The sequence below is a fragment of the Anastrepha ludens genome, chromosome 5, assembly GCF_028408465.1.
Source record: "Anastrepha ludens isolate Willacy chromosome 5, idAnaLude1.1, whole genome shotgun sequence".
Lineage (NCBI taxonomy): Eukaryota > Metazoa > Arthropoda > Insecta > Diptera > Tephritidae > Anastrepha > Anastrepha ludens.
The window spans coordinates 16,988,312-17,006,345 of record NC_071501.1 but is presented as its reverse complement, the minus strand read 5'-3'; the positions used below and the strand labels follow the sequence as shown (position 1 = coordinate 17,006,345).

Below are 18,034 nucleotides of genomic sequence, written 5' to 3'. Positions count from 1 at the left end.
ATGAAAAGTAAATACAAAAAAGAAAAAAAAAATACAAAAAAGGAAAATTTAAATCTTTTGAATAGAGGATTTAAGCTAATTTTTAAAATAAAAATTTAAAATATTATTACAAAAAATCATTGTCTTATTTAATATTTTGTTTTTAGCTCATGCAACATCATGTTCCTTTTAGTTTACGGTTTTGTTTCTTGTTCAAATCATGAAGAATTTATTGAATGATAATTAAGGCATTTACATATCCTATTCAGGGGTTTATGATAAAATGTCGTTATTCAAGCTCCGAGAACAGAAAAGTAGTTGCTTTCTATAGTCAACAAAATGCGGTGTATCAAAAAGCGCTATTTCATCGGGCACAGTGCCTTATCTGGCGACTCGAATTCAATAGTGAACGTTTTTGGTCCAATAAAAATAGTAGAAGAGTTAATTTTTGAGTGCGAGTTCAGCTTAGGTGAATCGATTCCGTTCAGCAATACTGCAGAAGTGTGTAAAATTATTTTGAACAATTTAAAATAAAACTCTTTTCAATCATACAAATGAAAAACTAATTCGAAAGTAAAAAAAATAAGGTTATCCATTATAAGACTTGCGTAAAAGTGTATCCGCTTCGTGATGTATAATTAGGCGGGTAGTGTGGCTGATAAATCTAATCGATCCCCCGGTGAAAACCCGCTCCTTGATGCGAAATGTGAAACTAATATTTTCTCTATATAAAATTATAAACCATTAACCTGTTGTAGAATGATGCATATTTTTCGGGGCGTAGTTATTTTTTTTATCGAAAATTTTATCATTATGATGTTAGTAGCGGTACCATTGATGGTGGGTAATTCGGTGAAACCAAACGTTCAGCTTGTTCAGCTCTTAAAATTTTTTGCAAAAATTTGACAAATGACGCACACAGGCTACTAAACAAAACGTATTTATAATAGTTTGAAAGAATATTGGACCGTTACTTGAAAAATTATAAAAAAGGTTTACTAAATGCTCAACTCTGTTTTGTATCACTTCTTTATTCATCGTTTTTTTTTTTTTTCGTTTTATTTTTCAAGCCCATTTCATTTAATTTTACTAATCTAAATTAATTTCGGTTTTCAAGTTTAAATCCACACTATTAAAGAGTTAAAATTAACCAATGAACAACACAAAAGAAGATTCACATCAGTTTGTAGTTATTAATTAACGATTTACTAACAAAAAAGGAAATTTGGAAAAGAAAAATAATTAACTATAAAATTTGACAGTATTACGATTACTCTGAATTGAGAAAATGAGTACACAATTTATGGAGACACTTTTGGAGGCAGCGAAACGTAATTGGAGAGTAAAAGATTTACACAGATCATAAAAAAAGCAAAAATGTTTAAGCAGCATCCTGTATTATGCGCAGTTGCAAATTTTAACGGAGCTTTTTTGTTCGAAAACTTATTGTTCGTGCATCAAGGCGCATAGTATTGTCTAACAAGATAAAGCAATTATATTTGTATCTCTAAATTTTTGATAAAATACATTGTAAAGCCTTCAAAAACCACTAAATTACCAGGTTCAGACCAGGATTGATAGTAATTTAAAGGTATTTTAAAGAAAATACAAAAATATCAGTTCAACCCATTCGACCCCAACATTGCCTGAGCATAGATAACTAGATGTGAAACTTATTCATTTTGAGAGAGAGCGCGCCCATGAGGACGTTTCAAAACTTGGTAGCACTCACACATTATGGGATTTTGAACAGCTGATAGGCGAAATGGCTGGCTACCAGAAGAAACGCGCCAAAAATAGTTGACGAAAACAGTTCCTTTTTTCTTAGTGGAGAAATGACGCGTTGAAATGTTTATAATTATTTGTCTTAAAATTAATTCAATTGAAATGTAATAATTGAAGGGAGTTTGTAGAATCCAAAGCTCGTTATATCCCTTTCGACTTCTACTTTTAATTAGTCTTATGTACATAATGTAATTTTATTGAAAACTGTGTGTTGGTTTATGTAAATTTGTATATACGTAAATATTCTATGGTTGAAAAGCGTAAGTAAGGGAACCGAATTTGTGTTTGAGATATTTTACAAAAATTAAAGGTAATCTGCTTTAACTTATTCTATTCGTTGTTTGAGAATTTTTTTTTGTTACCCAATTTCTGTGTTATATTAAAAAATCGCAATAAGTCATGTTTTTAATTATAACTTATGTTTTTCGCGTTCATTACTTTATTATTATTAAATTACTTTTGTATTTCAGTTTTAAATAATTTCATTTACATATAAATTTTAAAATTTTTTGCTTATTTATGTACATATTTCATACGGATTGTGCTTATTTTTAGTATATGTAGCTGTTTACGAGTGATATAAGGTTCTTGGGCAACCGCACACTAAATACTAACCTCAATGATGGTGTGGAAACTAAAAATTCCAGACCTTTGGTTCAAAAATACCCAATTCATGTTTCTACCGGTGTGGCAATATTGGAAAATGTTATAAAAAATGCACATTTTTCAGCGCTCTCTCGGGAAAAAGAGTTTCACATCTAGTCATCTATGGCCTGAGAGCAATTTCGCATGTTGTAGGCTTACCAGATGCGTTCTTTTGTTTATCGTTCATGAATCGTAACGATAACAGTAGTCATATGTGTCTGTACAGAGTGCTCGTATGAAAAATAATAACTCAGTTATGAGACATTTAGCAAAATAATATATTTCTCAAAAACCTGCAAAAGTGTTGGCGGATCACTTTTCAGTATGCAGCAAAACGTTTTTAAATGTACATTTTCCCCAAATAATTATAACGAAAATTAGAAATGTTTAAATGAAATAGTTTTTAACAAGCATTAAATTTAATATTCATGAAAGGAAATACTGTTTCGAGCAAATTTTATACCACTAATGCCAAAATTTGATCACAAGTAATTTTCCATAGCTCCCAAACAGATGAGTATGATGACTTGGAATTTTATGTAGACACCTCCAGAATAAATATAAACATAATTACAAATAAAAAAGTTTCAAGTCAAAGAAAAAGTAATCGAGGTCGAAAAGGTTAAATTTATGTGAAGTAAGCAAAAGGTTTGCCTTCAAATTTCATAAAAGTTCAGAGGCGTTGTTTTTTTTTAAAGTTATATAAAGTCTTTTAAAAGTGACGCCTAGATGTCTTTAATGCATAATTCCTAGAGAGTACCCCTTTTATGTCATCGTTGATATTTAACACTTGATTACACGATAGAAGTTAGGTTAGGTTTTTGTGGCATTGGCCAAATTTTTCTGATGGAAATAATCGTCCGAACGAGTCGATAATTCAAAGGTTGGTAAAAAAATGTCAAGAAACTGATTCTGCCGTGGATAGAAAAAGGAGTGGCAGATCAAAAACTGGACGTTCTGTTGAGAATATTTCTGCTTTTAGGACGTTCTTAACAATTTGGTATTCATGAATTGGCTTGAATATTTTAATTCTCATATGACAGCCTGTAGATGTGCTTAGGGTGGATATTTAAATGTAATTTTTCACATATAATTGTTAAGGGCCGTATTTTGAATAAAATTCGTGAAACCTGAAAGAATCTAAAGTCTTACATGTTTCATTTAAAAACAATATTTAGACGCGTCTTTGGAAAGACCCTTTATATGTAAAGAAGTATACTTATATATCCGGTGAAAAACTGTATTTCGTGTTTTTTCACTAGGCACCACTGCTGAGTCAATTTAAATGCTGAAATCGAAATTTAAACTTTTTTTATTTTAAAAATACTAAAATACCTAAAACGACCCATCCGCAAGTTGGCTAACGCGGCTGCTTGAGCAATTCAGTTTAACACAATCGCAGCTTAACTGGCGAACAGGTCTCACGTCATCGGAGTCCAGCCACTCCCCATTGCAGCAGACGAAGAGCTCCAACTTCCCCGAGAGTCCCACGTACCTTTGGCACATTACGTTCTGAATACTGTAACAGGTTAAACTCCTACCTATCCAGAATCGACCCCGATATATTAAACATATGTCCGGCATGTAAAGCCACCCCGCACGACACTAACCACCTTTTCACATGCCCCATCACATCCACTCATCTTACACCCCTCTCCCTCTGGAACCAATCTGTCGAAACAGCAAGTTTCCTGGGCCTACCGTTAGATGAGTTAGACGAAGACGAACGGTGATTATACTACACTGACAGGGCAAAGTTACTGCTACAACAACAGCAGGTCTTACGTGAATTTGACTAAGGTTGATAACCTGTTCATATTATTTTCATAAGTTAATTCCACTTTTCCATTAACTAGTCTCATTCTTCGAGCTTGCTGTAGAAAATTAAACTCTTCGGCGCGTCAAAGAGTCAAAGTAACGGACTGGCTCCTAATGTTAATATTCATGGCTTTGAGTGCTTTCGGCTGACCGATTGAGTTGCAGGGTTGAAGAAATGAAAAAACAATCACTTATTAATCACATAATTGGTGATGCAAACACCAAAAAAAAAAAAAAAAAAAAATTTAAATAGATCGTCGCTGTTATAAAAAAATTTAAATAAATAAAATGCAAGAAAGTTAATCGAAAATTGACTTATTTAGAAAATAAGTAACCATTAGTTTAGAGTAAAACTGTGCTAATTCTACTCAATTCTCTGCGAAAATCTCTGATGATACCCCATAAGCCACAGTTTACCTGAGATTTTTTTCATTTTATTTATTTTGACTTATGGACAAGAATGAATACCACGTAAATACAGCGACAATTTTTAAATTAAACGATGAAACAAACACGATAAATATTGGTAGTAATAAAATCTTTATAACATCTATTATGTATGAGCTGTCAAAACAACTTTTATCTTATTTTCTTCTTTATTAAGCGTACTAAGTTAAACTCAAAACTCGATTCTCTTTGTTTTAAACAAAATGGCGCAATTTAGACTTCTGACTTCTCTCATTAGGCTATGAACATTAATTTTTGTTACGGTATCTGCCGCTCTTTGCCAATTCAACAACAGCAGTTTAAACCAAATTTTTTTTTTTTTTGTTTTTGGCAATTTTCTTTCAACAATTGCCCAATATTTTTCAGTGGATAGTTTGGTGAGTTGTGGTCCTTTTGAACAATATTTACCCCGTGGTTTTCATGCCAGTTCATGGCAAGACGGCTATAATGACACAATGCTAAACCGGGCCAGAACAGAACTGAGTCTGTATGTTCTTTTATTTACGTTTTTGCAAACACTCCTTCATATAAATTTCTTGATTTATAGTGCCTGTACTAATGGTCGTGATGCTTTTCATACCACACTGGCAGATGGCTTGCGAAACCAAATATTTTTTAGGCAACTTGTCTAACATTTTTAGCGTAACTCCTTTAGGAACTCCTCCTCTCTTCGTTGCAGTAAAAACAGCTTTAAGTCTGCTTTGACGTATGTTTATGGATGCCTTGTCTGTATAATCTTCATGTACGTACTTTAGTACTCTTAATTGGTTTTCGTTTGGATTGTGTGCTACAATCTATTTATATGATCGCAAACCTTCACTTTTGCGCCATTTTTTAAGTAACATTTCGGACATATTGTCCTGTTTCGCAGCATCTCGAAGTGAAAGGCAAGTTTTTTTCAAATTAATGGCACCACTTCTTTTCATCCACTTTCAGGCCTTCCTTAAACCGAAAAGGTTTCATTAAATTTTTTAGTACAGGTATATAAGTTCCCGTACTTTTCGGACTATTTAAGGTTTTGCTATGGCATTGTGCGACAAATGATCATTTTCTTGCTTTTCGCGCACAATTTTCTCTGCAAGCTCACACTCAACCGAACACATTTTGCAGAATACGCAGAAGTTACGAACGAGAAGTGATACGTCAATTAATTATGGCAACAAACACTATAAATATGTGTATTCATATTTTAGTAGTTGGAGTAGTTTTACGCAACTAACGAGTAAACACAATCGAATAGTTTTTTCGTGTACATGCTTTATATGTCTGCCTATAGCAATATAATTAAATGGCAGCCATAATAAAAGTAAATGGCTGTATGAGTGAAGGATACATTTCCTTTGAAGGATGTATTTCAGATTTCAGAGAACCGCTTCTTGAATTTTTTACAATATTTTAGAAATGCTGCATACTCGTGCGGAGATACTATCCACGCATTAGATTATTGGTCATATCTTCTGTGTAGATGTCCAGCACCTCAAGGCTTTCAAGTCTCTAGGAGACCACTTTTTCGCCGATCCGGCAGTTTTAATACCACAACATAGGGTATATTGAGATTTACCAAAATATCAATCAAATTGAATAGTCTTAGATAAATTCTCCCGTTATCGGTCCTTATTGCCTCCAAGTTACCATATGAAAAAATTTTCCATAACAGAAATTTACTCGAAGTTTCCTAACGTTCCTACGCTATTGCTTGACCGTGCCCTTTAAGTGAATGAAATCGGACAACAAATACGCCTACCTTTCTTACAACCGAAATATTGACAAAGATAGAAAATGACTCCGTTTGAGGCTAGTAAAGAAATAATATACCGATTTTGTACATAATAATCTTTAACTTAGAAATATTATTCATATAAGATTCTGCTTACTAAGGGTTACAGGCTCTTTGAATTTCATACCGTTTTCGCAACTAACCACTATCACATTTTCGTTCTCTCAAAAGCTTGTTGTCGTTGTTGTAGCAGCATTAACATTTTCCATTGTTGTACGGGACATGCAACTGGGGCAAAATCTGGGTTCTAGTAATGTAGAACCGCCTGCCGTGGGAACGTTCAAAAGCTCGTAAAACTCTTGGGTTGATATATTTATAGGTTAGTTGATGTGCCCTTTGACATTTGTGCTTAGGTTTAAAGTGAAGCAGACTTGAAAATAATTGAACTAAATTGCAGTTTTATAACTAGCAAATTGGTATTTGTCAAGATTAAGAAAACGAAAAGAGTAAAACGGCCAATTTTTTTATTTATAGTATGTTTAAAATACTGTTTAAGGAAAAAAGAAGCAAATATTTATGCTTTTATTTATTCTTACTGATTTGCTGCCTAAATAATTGGTGTTTAATCAGAAGTCAGTGAGTTATATGAAAATTCAAAATTTGAAAAATGTTTTTGGTAGTTGATCCCACTTAGTTGAGGTCTTCTAAATTCAATGGTGCTGCCTGTATTGTCAGATAAGCTTCAGTTTTAAAGATAATATATATATATGTATAGATATTTGATACTTTTATTCCTATATGAAACATAGGACCTCAACAAATTTTTGCCGCTGGTCCCGACTTTGCGCCAGTATTTCAACTTCACTCCATGTTTTGCTTGTCTTTTTCATCTACGCCTTAATTATCCTTCTTAGTTTGTTAGACAACCTTCCTCTGCGGCGATTGCTCCACGGGTTCAATTGAACTCAAGAAAATGGTAGTTTGCAAATTTAGCTTGGGACCGATGAGAACTCAGAACAACCTTATATTTTCTTAGAAATGGAAAGCCGTCTTAGCGTATATAATCGTATTATATATAAAATACAAAAATAATATCCAATGCATTTTAATGTTTGTTTTTTAGGTATAATTATACGGTGCCATTTATATATGTTTTTACTAACAGCCGGATGGCACCAACACTCACGATCATACATATTTTGCCTGGCTTATTTGATTAGTTTGAATATTTAATCAAAAATTAAAAAAACAAAAATACAGCAGCCCAGTGAGGAAAAGCAAACACTTAAAAAAGGACCCATTTTATTAATCGTGAGCGAATTGCAAAAAAGAGCGAAAAGTACACACTCTGATTCGTGTTTAGTTTAAATAGTTAGCCAACAAAAACAGGTAACTAGAGCGTGCCTGTAGAAAAAAACAGCAAAAACTTGGAAACGAAACTTGGTTTTGCTCGCCAGAGAATCGTAAAAAGGAACTGAGGTATGCATTTTTGATGAGTGGACATATCACTCGTTTATTGCACGAGTGTCATAATCCAAATAACAAAAAATTCGAGAAAAACGTCTTCAAAGTGTTCAATTCACTATGCCGCCTCAAATGAAAGTAACAATACATATGAGCATCAATTTGTATCGCCATGAATTTTTTATACAGCATCAAAGCAAGGCTTGTAGTCATTTCTGCATATTTATCTACAACAAAATATTATTTTCTTTGTATTATGACCCTCTTGCAGTAAATGGTGATATATTCTTCACCCAGTAGTTAACAGATAACGAAAAGGGTTTGATAATTTCCTGACACTGAATGTGTCTACAGCTGCTTCATATCGCTAATTAGTAAAAGCAACTAACAGCTAAAAGCTTAACACAATCGAACTATTACAATATAATAATTTTTGCACTGAAAATAACACTTCACGTTCATAAGCGACATTTTCACTGTAATTTATAATTTAACACGAAAATAGAATTGCTGTAAATTTTACTTGGTATTAGGATGTTACTTTCAATATTATTATGAATACAAACCAGTAAACTATCAATTTAATATAAATTTACATCAATTACGAGAACATTTAAACAAATTTTGATCGGAAAGGACCTACAATTTTACATACATATATAACACTCGAGCACCTGACAATTTGCTGCTGATTTAGATTTAGAAAAAAGAGGAAACTAACATAAGCGCATGCGCGCAGTTGCATCCCTACCATTAGTATGTATGCACATCAGAAACACACTTACAATTTGCACTAAGAAAACGCACGTATGTAAAAAACATAAAACATTTAATGAGGCTGTTGCTGGCAACTCACTCCTTACACAAACATTGTTATTGTGCGTTCGGACACTGTGTGTGTCTCTTACATACATGAACATCTTCAAAGTTATAATAATTACATTTACATTTATGTAAAAAATTAATAAAACAAAAAGAAACAGAAACAACTGTGTAGTAAACACACACACACACGCATGCATACATAAATAAATATTTCATCATGTAAAAATGTAACCGTATTTAACGAAGCTAAATAATATCGTATGCGTATGACAATATTTTTTCATGTCAAAGTATTGCATACAGTTTGTAGTGGCGCGCATGAAATGAAAATGATAAAAACCCAGTTACATTTAAACAAATTTTTAGCATGAAAAAACCCGTAAATTTACATCAAACGAATGAAGAAACAAAATAAAAGCAAAAGTAGCACAACATTAAAAGCGTATAGCTAAAATTTCCAACAAGTAAAAAAAGAAAATATAAGCATTTTGAAAATCGTTTAAACGAAATCACCCAAAAAAAATGTAAAAATTATTAAACTTTTAAAAGTGCAACACGAAACATTTTGGAAACTAAAATATAAAATGACAAATTATTTAAAAGTATCATATTTATGAAATATACTAAAGTATTTGACAGAAAACAATATTGAGAAGTGTTTTACTAAATGGCATAAGCCAAGAGAAAACACGCGCGTAACAAAGAAAACACGTTTTTTGTTCAAAATTAGCTTTATTCATCAACGTAACTCCTATCAAGAACAACGCAATCATTCCAGCGCCACTCTAATATTTCAATGCCACTTTTGTAGAACGATTTATCTTTTGCCTCCACATAGGCATCAGTTTCAGCGATAAACTCTTCATTCGAGCGAAATTTCTTATCGGCGAGCATTTTTTTAGGTCTGCGAACGGCCTGTAGTCGCTGGGAGAAAAATCTGGCGAATTCATGTAGTTTCACTATTGTTTTGCATCATTAAAAACGATTCTGTGGATTTTGTTGATGTTTTCTGGTGTTACTGCTTTATTTGGACGTCCACTGCGTTGTGCTTCATCGGTGTCTCTACGACCGCTTTTGAAGTTAGCAAACCATCGTTCTATTGTTGTTTCTGATGGAGTGGTGTCCTCATAACACTTTTCAAGTCATTGCTTTGCTTGAACCATATTTTTCCCCATCAAGAAACAGGGTACACTTGAAACACGAAAATTCTTTTGATCCATTGTTTTGAAAATAACAGAAGTAGCGTCACCCTTAGCAAAATAACTCACAAACTAATGAATAGAACATCATGAAATTTTAACAGCTGTCGGTTTAAGGTTAGTACTAACTGAAAAAGAGGTGAATGAAATAAAACTAGTGTCATCTATGTGTTAGTCCCGGGACTTTTCCGCCCATGTGCAAGTGTGAGCGTCTTGAGCATTGGTATCAAATTCATTCGTACAATGTTTTCAATGTTAAACGGTAGAATGTGTGTATGTATGTAAACTTATGCTCCCCTATGATTGAGTGGGGAATCAATTTGAAAATATTCAAGCGGAGCTAATTTTGGTAAGTCGCACTTTCGTTAGAAATGTTTATTAATGTAGCAGTTTAATAATTAACTATCTATCGCTAATTTGCAGAAAGATGCCTTTTTTTATTTTTCGAGCTAAAGCGTCCTTCCAGCAAAAGAGTTTGTGGTCATTTCTACTTAATTATCTAAAAATATGTATTTTTTTTTAGATTATGTGGTTGGGGGTAGTCAGAGGTTCAAAAAAATTATGATTTCTAATAATTTTTTTTTGCTAATCAGTTGCTTTATTTTACAAAAACAAAAACATAGCCTTAATACATCATGTTTCGACTTGACTTTAGCAAAATTTCAAAAAAAAAAAAACAAAAAAATTAATAATTGTAAAAGTTATCGCTGTTTGTGTGGAGCCCGTTTCTCCAGAAGTCCCTTGCGGTGATCATCACAAGTCCTTGGATATTCATCTAAAATCAATCGGACAAGAGAAACTAGTTTATTAATAGATAATTTTGGCACTGATCGAAGCTTTTTTCTCAAAATTAAAAAAGCGGACTCAGGAAATATTTCCGATTTTCAAGAAAAAAACCGCCAGTTAATTGTTAAAAAAAAATCGAAATTTTGAAAAAAAATCCTTCGATCAGGCACGAGTTTTTTATGTTTTTCAAAAGCAGTATCCATTTTATTGAAATCTACCAAGCGGTTTTTAAGTTACAGTGATCACCAGTTCAAGGTGGAAAGACCAGGTGGAGGAAACCCTATGCTCGCTTGGTGTACAGAATTGGAGAAGGCGCGCGCGGAGCAGAGGCGCCTGGAGAGAGCTAGTAAGGCCGTAACTCGGTAACGGGTTGTTATGGCCACCTAAGTAAGTAAGTAAGTAAGATCACCAGTTCAAAAAACATAGTTTTGCGAAAAAGCCATTTAAAGTTTTTGTTAGTTTTTCCCCGAGTGGCCTTTGTTAATTATTGAATAACTCAAAAAGGATTTACTTCGGATTTACTTCAAATTTTCACACAATATTTTTAATACTTTAAGGAAATGCAAAAACAAAATTCAATTTTTTTTTAATTCTGACTACCCCGAACCCCTTATGTAGGCAAGTATGATAGATTACAAGGCTTGGCAAACTCAAGCAAAATTGTGGCACTAACCACGTCTGCTACGTCATACGGGATTCGCTAACAGAACTCTGCTAAATCATTTCACACGTAATCTAGCATAAGCTCTTTCAATCAGACGTTGTTCAGACGGCAACAAAATAATATTAGAAATGGTTGTGTTGAGTTTTTCTTACATTACCAACACGATCTCAGTTTCTGTCGGCTGAAGTTGTACACAAACCGCTCTTACATCCCCCATTACGTCAGCAAATCAACTTTTCCTTCCAAAACCGCTGAGAGCCGGTGCACGGTGTAATGTTGGACACACCTTCTTAATTCTCTGCATCGTGTATATATGTAAATGTCGTGCACGGTGGATAATTCTATCATTCTTGGGTTTCGTGCTATGGAACTCCTCTCTGTTTGATGCCTACATTCACTCAGCAAATTTATAGAAGCATAGACAGAGGCGTCCCATGGCGTATTCAGTTGCTAGACAGGGTAAGCTTTGAAGAAGTTGGGAATACGATTTAAGTGGCTAATATTATTACAAGGCTGATAGATTATTAAGTTTGGCCTTCAGTTAAAGTGAAACACGAAATTGAATGTGTGACTTCGGCTGCCATGTCATCGGGTATTCGGCAGTAGAGTTCTGCCGGCTTATTTCACATATAATCACACACTCGTCCAATCAGTCGTTGTTTAGACTGTATCGGAGTGTTGTCATTGATTGATTCGTATTTCTCTAACGCAATCTCAGTTTTTTCGTGAACAAACCGCTATTATGACCCCGGTTACGTCAGCCAATCAGCCGATTCTTTAAAATTCGCTGAGAGGTAGTTAGCGGTGTGATATTGGCCACATCTGCTGAATTTTTTTTTCACCATGATATTATATCATATCTATTTTTATAAATTTATTGAACTGACATTAAGTCTAAAGTTCAGGTAATTAAACGATAATCATTTTCAAAGTGGTAATGCAGCAGGTAAAAAAAAGTTAAATAAATTAATATATTATTAAGGAGTATTTCTAGATGTATCAGGGGCCTTTAACAGCGTGACGAAAGATGCTATTTTTAATAGCATAGAGTCACTTAATGTGCAACCCGCGGTTTATCTATGGATAAGGCAACTATTAGCTAGCAGGAAGATAAGAGCGGAATGGAGCGATACGAGCGTCACCAAATATGCATGCAGAGGCACTCCGCAAGGTGGGGTACTATTATGGTTACTTTGAGCAAATGAACTGTTCAAGAAATATGGCGGAGGGGCACCAAAGCTAGTGGCATATGCAGATGACATAGCTATAGTAGTTACGGGAAAGTACCTGGACACCATCAGTAATGTAATGAATAACACACTTAAAACGGTACACCAAGGGACATCTCGCGCAGGGCTGGGGATAAACGCTGAAAAAACGGACATGGTACTTTTTATCAGGAAGTACAAGGCCCCGGCGTGGAAACTCCCGAAGCTAGGCAACAACGAACAACTTCTCAAAGATCATGCGAGGTACCTCGGAGTAATACTAGACAGTAAATTGCTGTGGAAGCACAATATTGAAGAAAGGGTGAAAAGGCCAGCAATGCGCTGTACGCATGTAAGAGAGTGCTGGGCGTTACTTGGAGTCTATCACCCTCTCTGATGCATTGGTGCTACACGGCAGTAGTTGGCCCGATATTGCTGTATGGGGCCTTAGTATAGTGGACTGCGACAAGAAAACTGACATACTTAATGCCACTGGAAAGGATTCAGCGACTCGCTGCTCTGTGCGTAATAGGAGCGATGAAAACCACTCGAACGGCGGCACTGGAAATGATACTCAGCATACCACCTATTGATTTTATGGCGGAAAACCTGGCAGCGAAATCCGCGAGGAGGTTAGTGGCTGTCGAAGTATTCACAGCTCAATTGGAAAGCGGAGCTTAGGTTGCACAGACTACATGACGCTGTACTTTAATTGGGAGAGAGGGTTTCGTACTACAATTGAAAAGGAGGGATGGCACAAAGGTATGAAGCCTGGCCATAGGATTTTTCACATCTATAAGGACGGCTCTACAACTTTAGACGGAGTGGGAGCGGGCATTTACTGCTCAAAACTAGGGAGCGGAGCTAGCCTACACAAGAAGCAGAAAGAACTCAACAATTACCATAATATATACGTGGACAGTCAAGCAGCAATAAAAACAATAAGCTCATATTGTATTAAGTCCAAAACTGTTCAACGGAGCGGCGAGGCCATAGAAAGGCTAGCCGCAAACAGTAGGCTGCATATCTATTGGGTTCCTGGTCACAAAGCAATTATGGGAAATGAAATAGTAGATGAGATAGCAAAAAGTGCTGTTAGACTACCATTTGAACAAGAGAACGACATACAAAAACCGCTAAATACTCTATATGGTACAAGGAAATGGACGACTACATGAAAAAACTAGTGGAAGCTAGGTAGACTAATTTGATCACATGCAACACAGCAATATTATATGTAGAACTAACTACAAAAAACTGACTGCAGAACTATCATAGGTATGCTGACAGGTCATAATCTATTGGCTGCACATGCGTACAAGATAGGGATCGCTAACACGGACAAATGCAGAAAATGCAGAGAGGATGTTGAGGAAATTTAGAACCCCTTCTGTGCGTCTGTTCGGCATTATTAAAAACGCGTTTAAATTGCCTGGAATACCCATTGCTTGAGGGTCTGGAGGGCGTCTCAAAAGCGGATCTTCCAGCTCTGTTTAGATTCGCCAAAAGCGCTGACATCCTACATGATGTCTACTTTCAGTATTCATAGAGGTCGGTCTCCATCTGGTATCGCTAGGGATAGGGACCAAAAGGTCTATGCGTGACTTATTGCCAACCAGGCTAACCTAACCTAATTATTATTAAAAAAAAATATTTAAAAGAATAATGATATAACTCATCAAAAAAGATGTGTAATTAAATTCAATTAATGAAATAAAGATTCCATTTTAAGCAATCTGTTTTATTGCATATAAGTGACGAATAAAATTACTGGACCAGGGAGAAAAAAAAACACATGTCACGATTATTCTGGGTAAAATACCAATTTACTACTTTTGTTAATGCTTTTTTTAATGTGTGGAGTCAGTTACACAATATTCTTATTTTTGACTTTTTTGATTTTCTGCATTAAAATGTATTTATGTATCTACAAGAATGAATTAATCACTGTTGGTGTATGTGTGTATATTTTCTAAGTAACTTCCCTGTAAACTCTAAAACATAATAGTGAATGTAAAATTCTAGACAAAGGAAGTAATTTGGAGAGCAAACGATGATCAATGCACATTTTACAAACGCCTTCATATTTTGTCTAAATATAAAAGTAACATTAGAATAATTTTAGCAAAGTATAGGGCCATTGGTAACTTCGCCGTAAATTGTCGACTTCGTCGTCAACGGTAGTGGTACTAAGTTGATTACATTGACTACTGTTTTTGGCACAACAGCAACGTACTATTCTTTCCACGTATCCGCGACATCATCGTCCACGCCCCAGCCATCACCGCTAGCAGAGTTGTCGTCTGCATTAATAGTCATTGCCGCAAATCGGCTATTATCGATTACTATTTCATCATAATCATCTTTTTTTGGCAAATTCGTTGTATTTGATGGCGAATTGTTTGCTAAAATCCCTGCTACTGGCGTTTTGTTACTACTCGGTTCAATAATTGGTTCCATGTCTTTAAAGTAATCAAACTCAGTACTACCGTCAGTTTGGGGCGTCGCTGTCTTTTGAACGACGATATCAAAGGCGTTGAGGTCATCATTGATTTTCAGAGTGCGCGTATAATGTGCACCAGCTGCTGCTGGAGTCTCTTTACCAGACGCCTGCAAAATAGGCAAGAAAAATTTAAGCAACTAATTACTATGTCATACGCTTAGTTACCTTTACAAGCCGATCTTTCGAGTTTTCGACGGTAGGTGTGGTTTTTGTTTGTAGAGTTGTAACTTCAGCACTAAATACAGGCAGTGTGGTAGGAGTGTGAGAAGCTACATTATCTGTATTTGTGATCAACGACATTTTGGAGCCGTTATTTGATGCAGGTGATAAATCGGCTGTCGTGGTATTATTTCGCTTTAGAAGTTCATCAGATTCCCAATCGGACCATTCTTCTATTTCATCAACCTCACTACTGTGGAAGCCATTAACGGCTGGTTCTTTAAAATTTATAATATTTGCTGAAGCATCAGCTGACAACTCATTTGTACTTGTATTGAAATATTCATCGACACTTTGAGCTGTTATTGCTGCGGAATCGCTATTATTTACGATTTCCGGTTCCACTACCGTTTCGATAATATTTCGACCACTTATTTCTTGTTGAGTGAGTTCTGATGCTACTGCGTCGTCCTCTATTGCAACACTTTTATCATCTTCACCTCCGTCTGGACTTAAACGGGGCGGCATACCCAACTGCTCATTTGTTTCCATTTGAGGCAATGAAATAAAGCTGCCACTTAAATCTACGTGGTCGGGCAATGGACTATCTGATACCATGTAGTCTATATTATTACCCATCACAGGCGTAATCGAACGCGGTTCAACCCAATGTGTTGTAGCATCGGATACGGCTGCCTGCGGCCGACCATCAGAAAAGATACGTGTGCGATTTCCACCAATTACTGTGGACGCGCCTAATATCGGGACTAGGTCAGCCATACAACGAAGTGTTTTCGCCACTAGCACATCATTTGTGTCATTCATACCCTCCAGCAAATAAGGCAGTATGCACTCCAATAACTCATCCTTCGAAAGAAGTCGTATGAATTCCATGAAGTATTCCAACAATATTAATCGTATTTGCGCATCTCTAAGTCGAAACATTTTCTTTATATGTGGCATAACGTAGCGCACGTACGTCTGGTTTGAGAACAATGCCGCCGAGTGATCAGTTTTTGTTTTAAGCACATAGGGTGTAACGCATAGCTGCGCTGTGGGATCAAGTAAGACCATACGTGAGAGCAGATCGGCAGCTAATTGCGCACCTACAACTTCTTCATTGAAATAGCGTAATCGATCGATAAGACCAGTGAAAAAATCCTGCTTCGATTGTACACTTTTTAGAGGCAATTCAAACAGGAAGGAATGTATAAGTACGAATTCGTGATTAAAATATGGGTGTAATAGTACTGCCGAAAGACGTGGTCGTAACTGTGCGTTACTATGCTTTAGGTGGGTGGCACAATACTCGCGAAATTCTTGTGCATGTGGGGTTTCAGTGGTCTCCTTTTTGCTGCACTTATTCAATACCTCTTCGCAGAGCGTTGCGAAGGCGTACTGTTCAATGGCATCGCTATTATTATCCTTACACTCACTAGGGTCAATTGCAGCAGCATATCGATATGTTTTCACCAAATCAAGTAAAGACTTTGTGATCTCTTTGTGTTTCCATACATATTCAAAGCCGGCTAAACGCCAACTGCCATCGTCTGTGGTGTAAATTGATGAGATACAAATGTTGAGATGACGTCCCAGAGCCTGTAATAAAATTCGAAATTCAAATTAAAAGCATTCATGTCTAGGAAGTGGTTGGTTATGATGCATTAAATACCACACTAGAAAATCTCACTTACCTTCTCTACCAAGAATATCAAGCTGCATAGAATAGTTCGTAAACCAAGGCAAGCCTGTAGATTGGTTTGTGTTGATAAAATAGTAGTCAAAGGGCGTACACGTTCTGTTGCTAAATGTTTTTGGCCACCTTGTTCCCATGTGGTTACATATTTCAATATGTACGGATGGCGATAAATTTTTAAATTCTACGGGAATTTGCAATTTATTATGAGTTTATTTTTACTTATTTTCTGTTTATTCCTCACCTTGATAGCCCGTTCCAAAGGCCCCTGTATCACCCACAGTTGTCCACTTACTACCGGTTCACCTTGAAAAACGGAAAGTAGCTGCTTTCCGTCTTCATTAGATGTGGTTGGCGATTCTGCATTGTAAAGCGTCCAAAAATCATTTGCCTCCACAGAGTTTTTATCAATTACTAATCCCTTTAATCTGCTACTGTCGTTTCCCATTACGCGTGATGTGTAAATAACGCTGTCTCGGCGCGGAAACGTTCGACCAATTCGTATTATTTTTATAGAGATTGTGCTTTTGGTTAACACATTTACTTTATTTTTACATTTTTCGCTAAATCTTATCGGTATACAATTGGATTTACAAACTTTCTACATACAATATGACAACTTTACATTTCAATTGTTTGACGTTTTGCAGTATTTGTGTCAAATTTGTGTTGAGCATATTAAAACGAGACTCGATAACACAGCTGATAAAAAGGAACGGATGCATTTAACTGTCTGAAACATTCAATATGTGTTTGTGTTTCTAACAGCACTTTTTCAATAATAATTATCCAAAATGAAATTTTCACAAATTTGAGTACATTTGACTTCAAAAAAATATAAATACCATATAAGCAAAAACGAAACATTGCCGAATTACGTCATATCTTTTGCCAAATTTACTGTCTTCAAATTATGTATGCATTAGTAAAAAAGGGGGAATGCATTGCTATTGTCTTTGCAAAACTGTCCGGAGTAAACGCCAATTAAGAGAGATTAATATTATTATTACATTAATATTACATTTGTATTTAGTAAGGCGGTAGTCATAGTCGAATAAGTAGGTGCGTGACTACCATTCGGCATTTGGAGAATGTGAGCTCGAATCTCCGAAGAACAAGTTTTTTCAAATAGCAGGCAA

General features: G+C 35.5%; 1 protein-coding gene across 1 annotated transcript; it reads right to left on the bottom strand.

The window, feature by feature from the left end:
* Positions 1-14,340: 14,340 nt before the first annotated feature.
* LOC128865112 (protein-associating with the carboxyl-terminal domain of ezrin) lies at positions 14,341-17,554 on the bottom strand. Its single transcript, XM_054105092.1, has 4 exons — positions 17,140-17,554; positions 16,894-17,079; positions 15,206-16,798; positions 14,341-15,147 (listed from the first exon to the last, which is right to left on the bottom strand). The coding sequence occupies exons 1-4, from the start codon at positions 17,341-17,343 to the stop codon at positions 14,773-14,775; spliced, it is 2,358 nt and encodes a 785-aa protein (XP_053961067.1). The 5' UTR covers positions 17,344-17,554; the 3' UTR covers positions 14,341-14,772.
* Between the last annotated feature and the right edge of the window lie 480 nt (positions 17,555-18,034).